Below are 16,616 nucleotides of genomic sequence, written 5' to 3'. Positions count from 1 at the left end.
TGATACAGGTTTATAAAACTATGAGAGGCATAGATAGGGCTTAGACAGTCAGAATCCGTTACGCAGGTTGGAACTTTCAAATACTGGATGGCAGAGCTTTAAGGTGAGATGTATAGAGATTAACAGAAATGTTCAGGGCACGTTTTTTACATAGAGTGTGGTGGGTGTCTGGAACAGGCTGCCAAGGGTGGTGGTGGAAGCAGATATAATGGTGGCATTTAAGGGGCCTTTAGATAGGCACATAAATATATACGGAATGGGGGGATATGGATCATGTGCAGGTAGAACGGATTAATTGGGCTAAAGGACATGTTCTTGTACTGTACTGTTCAATGTTATATGCATCCATGGGGCAATTGGTAGCATTGTTGCCTATTTCAGGCAACTATGGCTTTAAATCCCACACCAGAAATCAAAGCACAACAGGGCAGCACAGTGCCACGGGGGTAGAGTTGCTGCGTCACAGCACCAAAGACCCAGATTCAATCCTGACTACGGGAGCTGTCTGTACGGAGTTCATACATTCTCCCTGTGATCGTATGGATTTTCTCCGGGTGCTATCTCTGGGAATTATTCCCATTCGCCCCTGGCTAGCTCAAGTAGCATCACTACAAGAACCAATTGCCTGAATAGGACAAACCTGGGAACATCAGATGCGAGTACAGATAATTTAGGTGATGACTTGCATGTGGGACAGCTCCACCACTTCAGAGGAAGGCAGATTTTACCGGGAACAACGTTTGTCGTGGTTGAATCCAATTCAATGGACTGTTGAATATCTTCTCTTCTGTTCTAACATACTGTAACAGTTGAATGGCTTTCAAATCTTAAAATAGACAGCACACTGGGGCAATGAGTAGCAATGCTGCATCGTGTCTCCAGTGGTTCAGGTTCAACCGCGACCTCTGTGGTATTTGATCATTCTCCCCGTGACCCTGTGGGTTTCCTCTGGGATGCTCCATTTATTTTCTTCCCACATCCCAAAATTCTTCTGGTTAAATGGCTTAATTCTGCTTGTTAGTCAGGCTAGATGAAGAACAATAAATCCCCCAAGCACTTTGAGCAACTTTGCTCTCTGAATAGATAGGTGTATACATTTACCCATTCAGTCATCTGATGTGGAATAATTAGAAACAACACAGATATGTATGCAACAATAGAATGTACTGGTGTAATATATAAAATGTATGTATATATCCTGCTAATTTACATATCAAATTATGCAATGGTATAACATTATACATAAATATATCATAGTTATATGAACCAATAAATAACTTTCTCTCTGTAATCTCCCTTTACCTGGAGGTGATGTTGGTTGAAGCATTTTTGTTTAATTCACTTTTAAATCTGGTTCTTCACTATTTTCAAGACATTTCCTGCAAAATGACAGCTTTCAAGCACAAGGTTATGGTCCAGGTGGCAAGTTCAGAAATGTGAAAGTACTGAAACAGGATGTTACCCTGTCCCAAACCATTTATAATCCTTTTCATAATCTCATTGACTTGATATTCAGTCACTGAACCGCTGATATAAATTCACAGTTTATTTGTGGTCCCCAAGTACATATAAATGTACTACACTTTATATTGAATTCATTGTTGTTAACTTACAGTGAGTAATGTACATGCACAATGTGAGTATTCTTCTTGGCCAAATTTGCAGAAAATGTATGTTCTCTCATGTTGGCCGTACCTCGAGTCTGGGGAGATTTTAGTCTTGTGGTAGCTTCTGACCCCACTCCTTCAGGCAATAACATCATAAGCACATATTGGTGAAGGGAAAACATGGCCATATTGGTTCTCGTTCCTTTTCCCTTTGTTTCCTCTTTCCTTATTTACTTTCTGTTTGAGAGGCAAAGTGGCTCAAGGTGAAAAGGATTCCTCATAACAACAATACCACCAAAATGGTTTCCTCACTGCTTTATAGAGTGGCTGATAGGTTCGTCATTAGTAAGGGCATCAATGGTTACAGGGAAAAGACAGGCCACTGGGGTTGAGAGGGAAAAATTAATCAGCCATGATCGAATGGCAGAGCAGACTCAATGGGCCGAATTCTGCTCCGATGTCTTCTAAACTTCTTAACGTGTGACTTTCCCAAACTTTCAGTGTCAATCCCAAATTTCTTCAGACTTGCTTTGATGGTGTCCTCACAATGTTTCCTTTGACCTCTGCAATTTCTTTGGCCTCGACTGAACTTGGAATAGAGAGGTTGTTTCAGGAGGCAACCATCCAACATGTGCTTACGGTGATGTTTTGATATCATGTTCTCATTACAGCTATGTCAGGGGTTATGGGGAGACACTGGGATTGTATGATGGTTTTTCCATTAGATTCTGAGAGTTGATTGAAGGCTGTCTTGATGGCACCATCCCAAGGTCTTTCAAGATTCTAGTTAGAAAACCCAGGTTTCACATCTGTAAAGAAGCATTGCCATCGAAGGTTAGAGTCCAGAGACCATGATTGGTGAATGCGTGGTGAATTAGCTTCTCATAGGCGGAACTTGTAAAATGTATTCCGCGGATAGACACAAATTGCTGCAGTAACTCAATGGGTGAGGCAGCATGTCTGTAGAAAAAGGATGGGTGACATACTAGGATGGGAAGAATGGTTCGGACCTGAAACATCACCCATCCTTTTTCTCCAGGTATGTTCCCTAACCCATTGGGTTACTCCAGCACTTTTTGTCTATCTTTGGTATAAACCAGCATCTGCAGTTCTTTGTTTCTAAGTTTATTCTGTACTTGGCATATTTATATCTCGAGGATGTTTGTATAACAGATGCAAAAAACAAATGGACTTGCCATCTAAAAAATAATTTCCCATATCCAAACCTCAAATGAAACTTTGGCACATGCAAAAGATGTGAGCTAATATTCTGGGCTCATCCGTAAGATTAAGCACGATCCTCATTTTAACACATGACTTTTTTATGGTGATTTTTTTAATGGAAAGCCCACAGATTTTTCATGTGAGAAGCAGTACCAATCTTAGGCTTTCACAGAGTTAAAGCATAACAACCCCAGTCCCTATGCAGTAAACTTGACACAAATCAAATGTTTTAGCCAAACCTGGTCTAGAGTCGGCCTCTTTCAGCAAAACTGAAATCTAACCTCACTTTCCAATGGGAAACAATGTAGTCCGACAGTTCCCCCTCAACCTCCCCCCCCACCCCCCCACCTTTTCCTCCACCCCCTCGACCCAAATTAGGGGAATCTGCCTTAATCTCCTCAAATAACCTCCAAAAATATATCAGCTGTACTCAAGTTGGTTTTCAGAAAAGCTTCAGATTGAACCAACCTCCCTCTACATCTTTTCAGTTAGTAACCAGTTCTAAGATGCCTTCAAAAATTCATAAGTTATAGGAGCATAATTAGGCCATTTGGCCCATCAGGTCTACTCCGCCATTCAATCATGGCTGATCTATCTTTCCCTCTCAACCCCATTCTCCTGCCTTCTCCCCATAACCCCTGACATCCCATACCAATCGAGAACCGGTTAATCTCCGCCTTGGGCCATAACTCGACCGTACCTGACTGTCAGCCAACACTATCACTTTCAGAAGTGTAAATCAAGCCGACCATCCCATCAACGAGTAGACCACAGATTCTGGAACCAACTGATCTTCCAGCAAGAGCTCCATTATCCATGCTGCAATGGAGAAATAATAAATGTGAATTGGTAGAAAGAAGATCCAAGCAGCAAAGGTGTAAGAGAAACCACTGCATGCACTGTAGTGACTGTAGTCATAAGCTAAAGGTGCATCTGTAGACATTTGAGATCACATAAACACTATTGAATAAGTTCTTAGTCAGCCTTTCTTCTGTAACTAATATCACCTTTGCAATAAAGTAGTCCCGTCTTAATTTGGTGCCTTTGGTGAGATCTAGCTGAGTTCATATTGATCACCATGTTCCCCAAATTACAACAGCAACTGTGCTTCAAAGCTACTTACATAGAACATAAAATATAGAACATTACAGCATAGGAAGAGGCCTTTCAGTCCACAATGTCTATGCCAAGCTTGATGCCAAGTTAAACTAATCTTATCTGCCTGCACATGATTCCTATCCCCCATTACCTTCATATGCATATGGCTATCCAAAATCCCCCTTTGGTAACTGCCTCCACCAGCTCTATCGTTACCCCTCAGCCTCTGATGTTTCAGAGAGAGCAATCCAAGTTTGTAATTTTCTTTGGACTAAGTTCTTTAGGATGGCTGGAACCAATGAGGATGAGTAATTTGTGCCTAGATCGGTACTGTTTAATGCCCATTATAGATGCATCTGGACATTCTACTCTTTGTGGAATCGAATTTCAGAAGTGATGCACAACGTATAATCCCTTGTTGCATATTTTGCTCTACTGATTCAAGGATAAATACAGATTCTTTCTTCAAAAACAGAATGCAAGTGTATGCACTTAGAAGAAGGGTCTTGACCGGAAACGTCACCTATTCCTTCGCTCCATAGATGCTGCCTCACCCGCTGAGCTTCTCCAGCATTTTTGTCTACCTTCGATTTTTCCAGCATCTGCAGTTCTTTCATAAGCATCTTATGCACTTAGAATGATCATTATTTAAAAAAGCTACAGATGCAGGAATAGCATGGAGTAAGGCAGAAATGGAGAAATAATTAATAATACAACATATAATAGAAAGGCATATTGTAAAATGAAACAGCAGGTACTGTTTGCCAAGCAACATACAGAATTGATTCCTCTTTGTGCTAACCCAGATTTAATATTATCGTAAAAAATATACACATTACGAGGAGAAATAGTATTATATTCTATTTGATATAAATTAAAGCACCAAGAGTAAACTTCAATAATTTCATTATTCTCAAATAAATCAGATTAAAATCTAATTGTAGATCTGCTTCTGATGTGACCGATGACTGAAAACGTCATAACATAGGGAGCAGGCCAGAAGGAAAGGCAATCCATTAACATAAGCAGCAATGACATCTCCACAATGTTCTCCTGTGGCTAATCTTTATTAGACTGATTAATACAAAGCTTATCCTGCCGTGTCTGAGTTATGGTCCTACAATGACAAAATTATTAGAAGAATTGTAATATAAATTCTATAGTCTGAACTAAAGATGCCATTTAAATAAAAAATAAATGTATGCAATTTAGTGTATGTATCTGTTTTGATTGTGTGTGAGCTGAGCTTTATGCAAATGTTTTTAACACGTTTAAAGCCACCGAAGAACTAATGTTTAATCTCATAAGCAAAGTCTGTGGAGTCAAACTTCTGACTTAATTCACTGAGCCTTAAACTAATGTTTGAAGTACTTTAGAGATGAACAGCTGTACAGGGCTGGCCTTGGGGTGCGTTCTCTTGCGTGCAAATAAGTGAACAACTGCCATTGGACATAGATTTTCCACAGTATTTTTTTTAAACAAATATTGTAAAACGGGGGGGGAAACCTTGCACCAAACTAATTCAACAGTGACAACTGCTGCTGGAACTTGCCTTCCACTCCTCCTGCTCCCCACCCCACTCCACTCCCCACTTTCAGGTCCATAGAAGCTGGAGGGAGTTCACACAGACCAATACAATGCTGCCATCCAAAGATATCATTTTTCCCTACGAATCCTGCAGAGTCAAGATTGTATGGAAAGACTTCAACACACCTCCCTTTTAAAATGATTTTATGGTACCGTATTTCTGCTCAGTTATAGAATCATACAGCATAGAAATGGACCCAAAATGCTGGAGTAATTCAGCGGGTCAGGCAGCATCTCTGGAGAGAAGGAATGGGCGATGTTTCGGGTTGACATCCTTCTTCAGATTGAAGGGTCTCAACCCGAAACGTCGTCAATTCCTTCTCTCCAGAGATGCTGCCTGACCTGCTGAGTTACTCCAGCATTTTGGGTCTACCTTCGATTTAAAACAGCATCTGCAGTTCTTTCTTATACATGCAAATGGACCCTTTGGCCCAGCTTTCATTTAGTTTAATTTAGTTTAGTTTAGTTTAGTTTGGTTTAATTTTGTTGATTGGCTCAATACCTAGTTACAGTGAAAAGCTTTTGTTGCATGCTAAAACCAGTCAGTGGAAAGACAATACATGATTACAATTCATAGTGTACAGATTAGATAAAGAGAATAACGCGAATAATGTTCAGTGCAAGATAAAGTCCAGTAAAGTCTGATCAAAGATAGTCCGAGGATTTCCATGAGGTAGATAGTAGCTCAGGACTGCTCTCTAGTTGTTAGTAGAATGGTTTGGTTGCCTGACAACAGATGGGAAGAAACTGTCCCTGAATCTGGAGATATGCGTTCTTACACCTATACATTTTGCCCGAAGGGAGAGGGGAGAAGAGGGAATGACCGAGGTGAGACTCGTCATTGATTGTGCTGCTGGACTTGTGGAGGCAGCTTGAGGTGTAAGTGGAGTCAATGGAAGGGAGATTGGTTTGTCCCTGCTGACGTTATTTTTACAGTTTTTGTACTACTTCACTTCTAATCTTTTACTAGACCAACTGCCACGAGTTGACTGGCTAGGCATCTGGTGCCAACTAATGCCATTTCCCCTGATGCAGCTGACAAAGTGTGGCAAAGATAGCTGTATCCAACTCTCCGTCAGTCCCCTTGTAGATCTGTAAGCCTTTTTTAAATTCAGCAGAGGGTTCCTTATATCAATACAGAAGCTAAAGGCTTGCATACCTGGAGCTTCCACAAGACGCTGACTGCTTTCAGTTTACTTTAGAAAGCTATGCATGCACATGGACATGAATAGAGAGATGCTGGGCTATAATTATCAAGCCATTTTGTCTAATCAGCCTCGAGGTCAACATTCAGATACTGAGCCCTGCTTATTTTATAAAGATGTGTTTGATTTGAGACACAGGTGGGTGGTCAGTTTGCTTTCAGACAGTGGCCACTGGAATTAGGTCACTGACTGGGGTAAAGCAACGCCAGATAAACTTTCACAGCAGAAGTCACATCTGATCCACATTAATCAATAAAGTATGAACATGCATTCACAATAGGGCAGGCTGTGAGCACGCTGAGATAGGGAGGGTTGCAAAGTTATTTTTGGAGTTGATGTGAGAAGGGGGGGGGCGAGAGAGGGAAGTGGCTGCCGTGCGCTGAGCCTCACTGGGGACTTAATGCATGGCTTCTCTCCCGTGAGCAGCTTTTTACGGAGAGCTATCCTTTTTATTTGTAGGAAGATCCGGCTGCTTACCTTGACTATAAGCTGTTTTGCATGAGGAGTGGACGAGTTTCAGGGAGGTCCATATCCCAGCTGTTGCCTGTGATAATGAATGACCCTCAGTCAGGCTGCAGCCTTCTGTGCTTGGGGGAGGAGCAGATATCCAGGAGGCAGAAGAAAGGGCCAAAGTAATATTAACCTATACACAATGACGCTCAAAGAAAGCATTTGCTTCCAATCTGGCTGGTAGAAATGTGCCCGTCACGTTTGGCTCCAGAGCTTCATAAAGTGAAATGTGCAACAGATGGATCCACATTAATGGGACATTTATTTCACTTCTATCAGATTTAAGTTCAATTGACTGCCCTGCCTTGTTGCTATTCAGAAGCAGGTGAGTATAACTCCTGGCAGTAAGTGAGGGTTTTGCTACAGGCTGCGATAAACAAAGGCAAAAACATTTTACTGGAAAACTGAACCCTTTCAGTCTATCGTTGTCTCGCAGGAAATTGACCTGTGTGTGACTTTAAACAGTAGTTCTTGCTACTGGTTTACAGTGAAAATCTGGATAAAAAGATAATTCTTACAAATATTACATGTTGGAGATGACTCGTTCAAAAATGATGAACGTTCAGATGAGTTGGGATAATATACTAATAACGATATGTGTTAAGTGGAGTTTCTACTATTCAGCAGAGTGAAGGTTACTCATTGGGGCTTAGAACAGTTTACAACTAACAAAGCTAGAGTTACTCAGTATTACTGTGCATGGTCATGTATTCGACACTTATGTCAGTTCACCTCAATCAGGTAAGCAAAGAGTTACTTGCTGTGTAGGAAGTTTGACGGGTTCCTGCTTATTTAGCAGCATAAGATTGTGATAACTGAATGGCATTGTTACATGGCTTCAGAATTACTGGCAGCCTTGGTTTAGGAAATAAGGCCTATTTATTCGAGATACTCAAGTTTGTCATTTCTTTGGCAGACTGTAACATTTTGTGTTAAAGTGTATAACATATCTATTTCATTTCCAGGAATTAAAGGATCATAATTCAAGGTGGATTCTAAAAGATTGAAATGCTCTATTTTAAGACATCCTCCAGTGGCACTTGCTACAAACGCATATTTGTAAAATATTTTGTTTTGAAGAGGAAAGTCAGATAAGACTAGCCAATTTAGTTTAGCTTAGTTTAGAGATGCAGCATGGAAACAGGCCCTTCGGCCCATCGGGTCCGCGCCAACCAGCGATCACCCTGTGCAGTAGCACTATCCTATACACTAGGGACAATTTACGATTATTACCAAAGCCAAATTAACCTATAAACCTGTACGTCTTTGGAGTGTGGGAGGAAACCGGTGCACCCGGGAAAAACCCATGCGGTCATGGGGAGAACGTACAAACTCTGTACAGACAGCACCCGTAGTCAGGATTGAACCCGGGTCTCTGCCACTGTAAGGCAGCGACTCTACCTCTGTGCCACCGTGCCGCACCAATGTGGGGATTATATTGTAGTCCATAATATCGATCATGAAGGTGGTGCTACATGGTTAACCTGCCTCAGCTGATTGCTGCATTGGCAATATAACAGCCTCATGATGCCTCTTCATTGTGCGATGGGAGTGTCAGCAGAGGGTCAGTATCATAGGACATCGAACAGCACAGCACAAGAAGGGCCTTTGGGCCCACAATGTCTGAGCACGATGCTTTGTTAAACTAATCAATCCAAGGAAGCCTGTGGGAAATTATGTTCATTCCCACTTGCTTTTAAGCTGTTTAAAATATACAATTGTAGTTCATAATCATTTGTTATCAGAATTAAATAGATTAAGTGAAAATGTGATCAGTACTTCCCAAACATGAGAGAGACATTTGCACTGACCATGATAGAACTGATTTTAATGTCAGAGTCTAACTATGGGGTCTGATGATGCCTTGTCAATTTTGAGAGGACATCAGTGAGAGCTAGGAGATAAGAGATCAGTTGAGCTGAGAGGATCCTTGATTATATTTTAGGTCCAGATTTAACTCTCCTTTTGCTCAGGGGCCAATAAAACTGCTCATATCAATATATTTTTGGGTGCTGTGAACATTTGCTTCCGGTTGAGTTGCCCCAGTTGTAGCAGGGAATTCATTTCTATATATGTGGTAGGACTATGAGTTACATAGTTTAGTACGTCATCTGACTGCTTCATCTGTGAGATTGGGATATCCTTGATATAGAGCAATGGCCCATGGGACTAGAGCAGAACATGACAATAAATACAGATCTTTGATTCCAGGGTAATTGGTGTCATTATCTTACCTGGAAGGTGCAACAGAATTTGATCTCAAAGATCTTTATTTCAGAACTGGTCTGAATCTACACTTGAATTGCCAAGGCATAATAGACTACAGACCGAGTTAGGACCCTTCTTCAGTCTGAAAAAGGGTCCCAACCCAAAACATCACCTTTTGACGTTCTGCAGAGATGCTGCCTGACCCACTGACGTACTCCAGCACTTTGTGTCCTTTTGCATAGACCAGCATCTGCAGTTCCTTATTTCTACATTGGTATTTGGCAGACATAATGGGTTGAAAGGTCTATTTCTGTGCTGTACATCTCCCTGCATCTATGACATCACTCATCTAATCATTTTGCATTAAAAGTTAGATTGTTACAATGAATTGCAATCACCGTTAATTTGTCTAGCTTTCAATTTATGAATATTTTGTGAAATTTGTTAACTTTGAAGGAAATGGGTGGCATTAACGTGAATTATTGAGAAATCAGTTTTGCCAACATATGAAATACAATTTTTGCAAAAATAAATATGTAATAGTGATTCCACTATTAAAGAGCCCAGCAACTTTGCTCCATAGTTTCAGCATTGTAACAAGATTATTTTATCATTTGCTAAAGCTAGATAAAATATACACTCCATAGAGAGTGTATTGATAGAAATGTATTGACTACAATGTATATGCAAAGTGTTGGAGTAACTATGTGAGTCAGGCAATATCCATGGAGAATAGGTCAGGACGCTTCTTCGGATATTATACATGCATTATATGTCTGATATTGCTCAACCCTTATGCTTGAAAATACGATGGGTTCCTACTTGCTCTTGAAACGTGGGTTGATGTCAACTTGAACTTGATAACTATACCTTGAAGTGACTTGGAACATTTTACTTTATTGAAGGCACTATACAAGGGAAATAGTTGTTGAAAAAGAGTTGAAAGTTGCTATATAAATGTAACTCTTTTTTATCGAATGAAAAATGAGCTATTTTTTTTCTTTTTACAAAGTGATTCAAATAGGAACATGTGGAATAATGAGATTAATAAAGGAAATCTCATCCTTGACAATTCTATTACTAATAAAGTAGAAAGAAATACGTGAGTGAATTATTGATAGCAAGTTAGAATATTTCCTCCATAAGTTATTTTCTGTACAATAGGCTCAAACTGATGTACTCACTCAAAATGCTCAATATAATGCCTGTCTCCCAAAATGGGACAAATATGTTTTTTGGACAAACAGGCTCAACCTTTGCTTGCAATAAATAAAGTTTACTTAGAAGATCCTTTATGTTTAAGATCCAGTACAAATGTGCAAAAACTAAAATGCAAAATATCCATTAAAATATGCCACTTTATAACAAAATATATTGGTCATGTGTCCTGAGGTAGTACATACTATGCACTTCTATAGATAAGAGAAATTGTATGGGCCCTAATCTTTTGGCTATCTGCAGAATTGGGGCAGCCAGTGTCGCATCGGTAGAGTTGCTGCCTTACAGAGCTAGATACCCGGGTTCGATCCTGACTACAGGCGCTGTTTGTATGGAGTTTGTACGTTCTCTCCCTGACCGCATGGGTTTTCTCTGGTTGCCCCGCTTTCCGCCAACATTCCAAATAGGTATAGGGTTTGTAGGTTAATTCAGTAAATTGTAAAATAGTGTGTATAGGTTAGTATACGGGGTGATCGCTGGTCAGCGCGGACTCGATGGGCATAAGGGCCTGCTTCTGTGCTCTATCTCTAGTCTAAAGTCTAAAATTAACAGAACAATGAAGAGAAAGGTGAGCTCTTTTAAAAGTGACTCAGGGACATCCATATGCTCAGATGTAGTTGCAACAGAGGGAATCTTTTGAAGTCACGCACAGCTGTTACCTCTTGTGTTCTGCTCCCTGACCAGAGTTAGAACACTCCTGCAAATGTCGAGTGCATCATATACCATTGCCTGGGGGCTCCAAGAATTCATCTCAGACCCCACAAAGGTCTGAGTCACATGGAAAGATAATATTGTTGTATTTGAAACCAGTTGTCACTTGTATCTAAGGCTTTTGTGTACAAGGGTAGCTTTTTGCAGTAGATGAATGCCACAATGTAATTATTTGAAACCCCACCGCAAAGTGAGTCACACTTGCTTTTTAGTCTCTCCATATTCTAGTGTTCATTAATATGAAAGCATAGAAATCAGAACCGTACAAACAATTGTGACATTTAGCACATTGAAACATATGGTTCAGCAAGGTGGCACAATGGTAGAGTTGCTGCCTTACAGTGCCAGAGACCCAGGTTTGATCCTAACTATGGGTGCTGTCTGTACGGAGTTTGTACGTTCTCCCTATGACCGTGAAACATTTTCTCTGGGATCTCCAGTTTCCTCCCACACTCCAAAGATGTGCAGGTTTGTAGGTTAATTGGCTTCGGTAAAATTGTTAAAAATTTGGCGCTAGTGTGTAGGATAGTGCTAATGTACAGGGATTGAATTAAAAGATTCCCAGAATCCAGGTTGGGATCTGTCCATCTTAAAATTAGACGAGGTCCCAAGCAAAAACTAGACGTTATCATTTTGCCTTTCAGAATCAGAGTGAACTATTACACACATTCTATTTCTCTTTTACGTCTTCAAGATCTTTTACATGTGAATGTCAGACCAGCTGGGCTCTGAAATTGGACTGTTTTCACAGCTTCAACTTGCTCTAGGCATTAATGTTGCAAATCAATTGACAGATTGAGAATCATGTTGTGAAGCAGTTACTTTCATCAGCACATCCCTTTCAAGCCAAAGGTCCTGTATGCTCAGAAAGGAACAATCATGCCCTTACTTCCTTAAATAAGACCATATGCAGACTTTTACTCTCTAAAAGCTGTTCCATTGCATTATTGTACTCGCCAGCATTCCCTCTCAATGCAAAATATACTTCTAATGGTAACTGTTCACAAATCACTGGTTGTTTCAGCAAATAGACTGAGCCTACTGCCATCATTTTATCATTGATTCAATTATACTTTATTTTCACATGTACCTAGGTACAGTGAAATGATTTTTTTTTGCATAAAACCTGGTAAAATCATGTAGCAGACCTCACGTGGTGGGCCGAAGGGCCTGTTTCCACGCAGTATCTCTAAGCTAAACTAAATTTCCCTTCAACCTCACCTGCTCCAAGACTGACTGAGTGAAGGCAACGATCCATTTTCTAATATACAGTAGTTAGTTCTGATCACAGGAAAGCCACAGATTAGGAAAGGCTTGGGCAGAAATTTGTACTAGGCCACCTATGTTAAGCATGTGATTTGAATTAGTTATGAGTATTGTACTTTGCTGGTTCCATTGAGTTTAGATTTTCAAGATACAGTGTGGAATCAGTGCCTTCAGCCCACTGAGTCCACGCCGACAATCGATCACCCGTACACTAGTTCTATGCTGTCTCATCCTACACATGAGGGGCAAACCTTGATAAGAACCATTATAAGTAAAATTAATACAGGCAAATTGTATAATTTATTGAAGGCAGTGTGGTTTGGGTAATAGATAATAACTCCAGTAAAGTCGGAGCAATGACGTTTAAGATTCTCAAAATCCCTTCAGAATGGATCAATGAATATTTTATAAGAGCAAACAGTGTTTTTTCTCTCATCTGTAACAAACAAATAAACTTTAACCATAGTCAGTCTGAAGAAGGGTTTCGGCCCGAAACGTCACCTATTTCCTTCGCTCCATAGATGCTGCTGCACCCGCTGAGTTTCTCCAGCATTTTTGTGTACCTTCGATCTTCCAGCATCTGCAGTTCCTTCTTGAAAACTTTAACCATATGTTCTTGTACAAATTTCAAATGAATAATCTGCCAATGGGAGTTGCTAAACTAATGTATGTGATGACTAAGGATTGTTCTGGACACAGTATATTTCTCATTGTTGATCATATTTCAGACTCTTAGTTATGATGATTTCCTCTGTGGTCCTCAGCAAAACCTTACCATGCCAAGTGAAAACTTACCAAGTTAACTTATGTACGAAATTGTCCTGCAGACATCTCATGATGTTTTCTAGGTGATTTAGCTTAGTTTAGTTTAGAGATACAGTGTGGAAACGGGTCCTTCAGCCCACCGTGTCTGTGCCGACCAGCAAACCAGTACACTAGCACTATCCTACACATGAGGGACAATTTAAAATTCTTACTGAACCCAATTAACCTACAAACCTGTACGTCAGAGTATGAGTGGAACCGGAGCATCCGGAGGAAACCCACGCGGTCACTGGGAGAACATACAAACTCTGTACACTGAGCTTGAACACGAGTCTCTGAGGCTGCAAGGCAGCAACTCTACCACTACGCCACTGTGCCGCCCCTGAGGTGGATATTCAGGAATTTTTACAATAGTTGTGCTAGAGCAACATGTAAGTTTCACTGTTAAAAATACTTAAATGTAACATCAATAGCGCAAAATTGATTTCTCAGTTTTGATAGATATACTTACAATATCTCTAAACATCTCGATTGATCTCTTTGTGGGCATTTTTGAACTGCAAATTGACAATCATAGAGTAATCAAAAAGAGCTTGAAGAGGTGATGTTGAAATAGTTTACTTTTAGGAAATTTCAGCACATTAAATGTCACAGGCAAGATCAGCATTTATTATCTCGACTCCATTGCACTTGTAAAAATACTGGAGAACTAACTTCTTGAAAAGTTACAGTTTCACCCATGGTGATATTGGGCCGGCAGTTCCAGGCTTCAATAATAAGGAAGCAATGGCAATATATTTCCTGGCTGGGTGGTAGATGAAAGGACACAAAGTGTTGAAGAAGGGTCTTGATCTGAAACATCACCCACCCATGTTCTCCAGAGATGCTGCCTGACCCGCTGAGTTATGCCCCTGTCCCACTTAGGAAACCTGAACGGAAACCTCTGGAGACTTTGCGCCCCACCCAAGGTTTCCGTGCGGTTCCCGGAGGTTGCAGGTGGTTGCCGGAGGTTGCAGGTAGTGGAAGCAGGTAGGGAGACTGACAAAAACCTCCGGGAACCGCACGGAAACCTTGGGTGGGGCGCAAAGTCTCCAGAGGTTTCCGTTCAGGTTTCCTAAGTGGGACAGGGCATTACTCCAGCACTTTATGTCCTTTTGTGTATAAACCTACATCTGTAGTTCCATGTTTGTACAGGATGGTATATGACGGAGAGGAACCTAAAGACAGTGCTGTCCCATGCATCTCTGTCTGCGATTACAAATAAAATATTCACTGCCTTTAAATGTACTGGTGCAACATGCCCAACATCCAAATTCGGTTTGTGAAGAGGGATGTGTGGCTAAACTCAACGGAAGTTCCCGTTTATGAAAAAATATGTCAGGTAAAATGTAGAATCTGCAGATGTTGGTTTCACAAAGAAGGACACAAAGTGCTGGAGTAATTCAGCGGGTCAGACAACATCCCTGGAGAACATAGGATAGGTTGAATTTCGGGTCAGACTCTTCTTCAGCTAAGGCTTGGGACCATTATTAGAGATTCATGTTGGGACCCTTCTTCAGGTAAAATACAAGTGGAGGTAGAGGTCATGGGTGTGAAATGTCTATTGGAATAGCCTGGGCAAGTAACCATAATAGTCACAAAATGCTGGAGTAACTCAGCGGGTCAGGCAGCATCTCTGGAAAAAAAGGATGGGTGGCGTTTCGGGTCAAGACCCTTCTTCAGACGGAAAGGGCCTCAACGCCAAACATCACCTATCCCTTTTCTCCAGAGATGCTGCCTGACCCGCTGAGTTACTCCAGCATTTTGTGTCTATCTTCGATGTAAAGCAGCATCTGCAGATCCTTCCTGCACAAGTAACCATAATGTTCTTTATTCAGTAGGGTTGGGGTTAGGTTTGTGCATGCTATCAAATGATTAAAAAAACATTGTTTTTCTTTCTAGGTGCATGGAAATGTTAGATCTGGTGATCCAACACAATCTGACTGCAAGTATTGAGTGCCCCAACAATTCAGACTTCCAGGACACTCATATCAACAACATCGCAGAAGCATCAAATGGCAAAGCAGGTAGGGAAACAAATCCAACAGCTACTATCTGATCACGGAACATATTATCATTACTGGAGAAATGACAGGAAAGTTAATAATTGAAATGTCACAATCCTTTTGAGTAAGCTAACAGAATGCACTGAATTATTTTCATGCCACCTAATCAAAACAATGACATATACTTGTATTTCTGCCAATTCTAAATGCCTATGAATTCATCCTTAGCCATAAACACTCCTTATGGTGTCATAAATTGAGATGCATTTGGAAGTAGAATACAATGCATTGGATGTAAGGCATATAGTGCTACTGACTGACAATGAATTTTTATTGAAGATAGACACAAAATGCTGGAGTAACTCAGCGGGACAGGCAGCATCTCTGGAGAGAAGGAATGGGTGATGTTTTGGTTCGAGACCCTTCTTCAGACTGATGCAGTTCTATTTCTAAGAATTTCTATTTCTCAGCACCTTGACTTATTAGATGTTTCCATGTGTGTCTGTGGAAGGGACATACAAAGCCATGGGCCACAATTAAAAGATATAGATTCAATAGGAATTCAAAATAAACCTTTTTTTGCAGAGAGTGGTCAGCGGAATATATTACCTCGGAGATTGCTGAGTTTGGATCATAGGATGTATTTAAAGAGGAAGCAAACAAATATTTGAACAAGCATGGAATTCAGGCCTATTGGGAACGGGCTAAGAATTGAAGTCTTAGGCAGATCAGTCCTGGTCGTATTGAATAGCAGGGTAGGCTTAAGGGGCTAAATAGCTTACTCCTGGTTCGACTTCATTCCATTCTTGTGTCTGTTATGTCCCATTTTTTTCCCAAATGAGGAATACCTCAGCAAAGAAATATTCTGACTTCATAAGATTTGGGATGAGGAACGGCACAGTGGCGCTGTGGTAGAGTTGCTTCCTTATAGCGCCAGAGACCTGGGTTTGATCTGACCACAGGGTGTTGTCCGTATGGATTTCGTACGTTCTCCCTGTGACGGCGTAGGTTTTCCCCGGGTGCTTCGGTTTCCTCCCACACTTCAAAGCATACTGTCGTTGTGTCCTTGGGCAAGACACTTCACCCACCTTTGCCTGTGTGTGAATGTGTGTGAATGTGTGTGAGTGATTGGTGGTGGTCGGAGGGGCCGTAGGCGCAGATTGGCAGCCACG

At 40.9% G+C, this 16,616-nt stretch overlaps 1 protein-coding gene and 1 long non-coding RNA gene across 9 annotated transcripts in view; one reads left to right on the top strand and one right to left on the bottom strand.

Moving 5' to 3' along the window:
* Window positions 1-16,616, top strand: part of LOC116986401 (eyes absent homolog 1-like) — a 216,486-nt gene that overhangs the window by 62,795 nt on the left and 137,075 nt on the right. For 5 of the 8 annotated variants that reach the window (XM_033041902.1, XM_033041899.1, XM_033041901.1 and 2 more), the window contains exon 2: window positions 15,341-15,465. In XM_033041902.1, the coding sequence (XP_032897793.1) occupies window positions 15,345-15,465 (121 nt within the window). In that variant the 5' untranslated portion in view covers window positions 15,341-15,344. Of the gene's footprint in view, window positions 1-7,228; window positions 7,557-10,452; window positions 10,542-11,221; window positions 11,226-15,340; window positions 15,466-16,616 lie in introns of those variants that run through there. The other 3 variants (XM_033041903.1, XM_033041897.1, XM_033041896.1) reach the window with 3 other exon arrangements.
* On the bottom strand, window positions 1,151-7,261 carry LOC116986402. Its single transcript, XR_004415470.1, has 3 exons — window positions 7,199-7,261; window positions 3,532-3,650; window positions 1,151-2,416 (listed from the first exon to the last, which is right to left on the bottom strand). It is a non-coding gene; the product is annotated as an uncharacterized LOC116986402 (long non-coding RNA).

The sequence above is a fragment of the Amblyraja radiata genome, chromosome 23, assembly GCF_010909765.2.
Source record: "Amblyraja radiata isolate CabotCenter1 chromosome 23, sAmbRad1.1.pri, whole genome shotgun sequence".
Taxonomy (NCBI): Eukaryota; Metazoa; Chordata; class Chondrichthyes; order Rajiformes; family Rajidae; genus Amblyraja; species Amblyraja radiata.
Note: the sequence above shows the minus strand (reverse complement) of the source record. Positions and strands in the feature narration are given on the sequence as shown.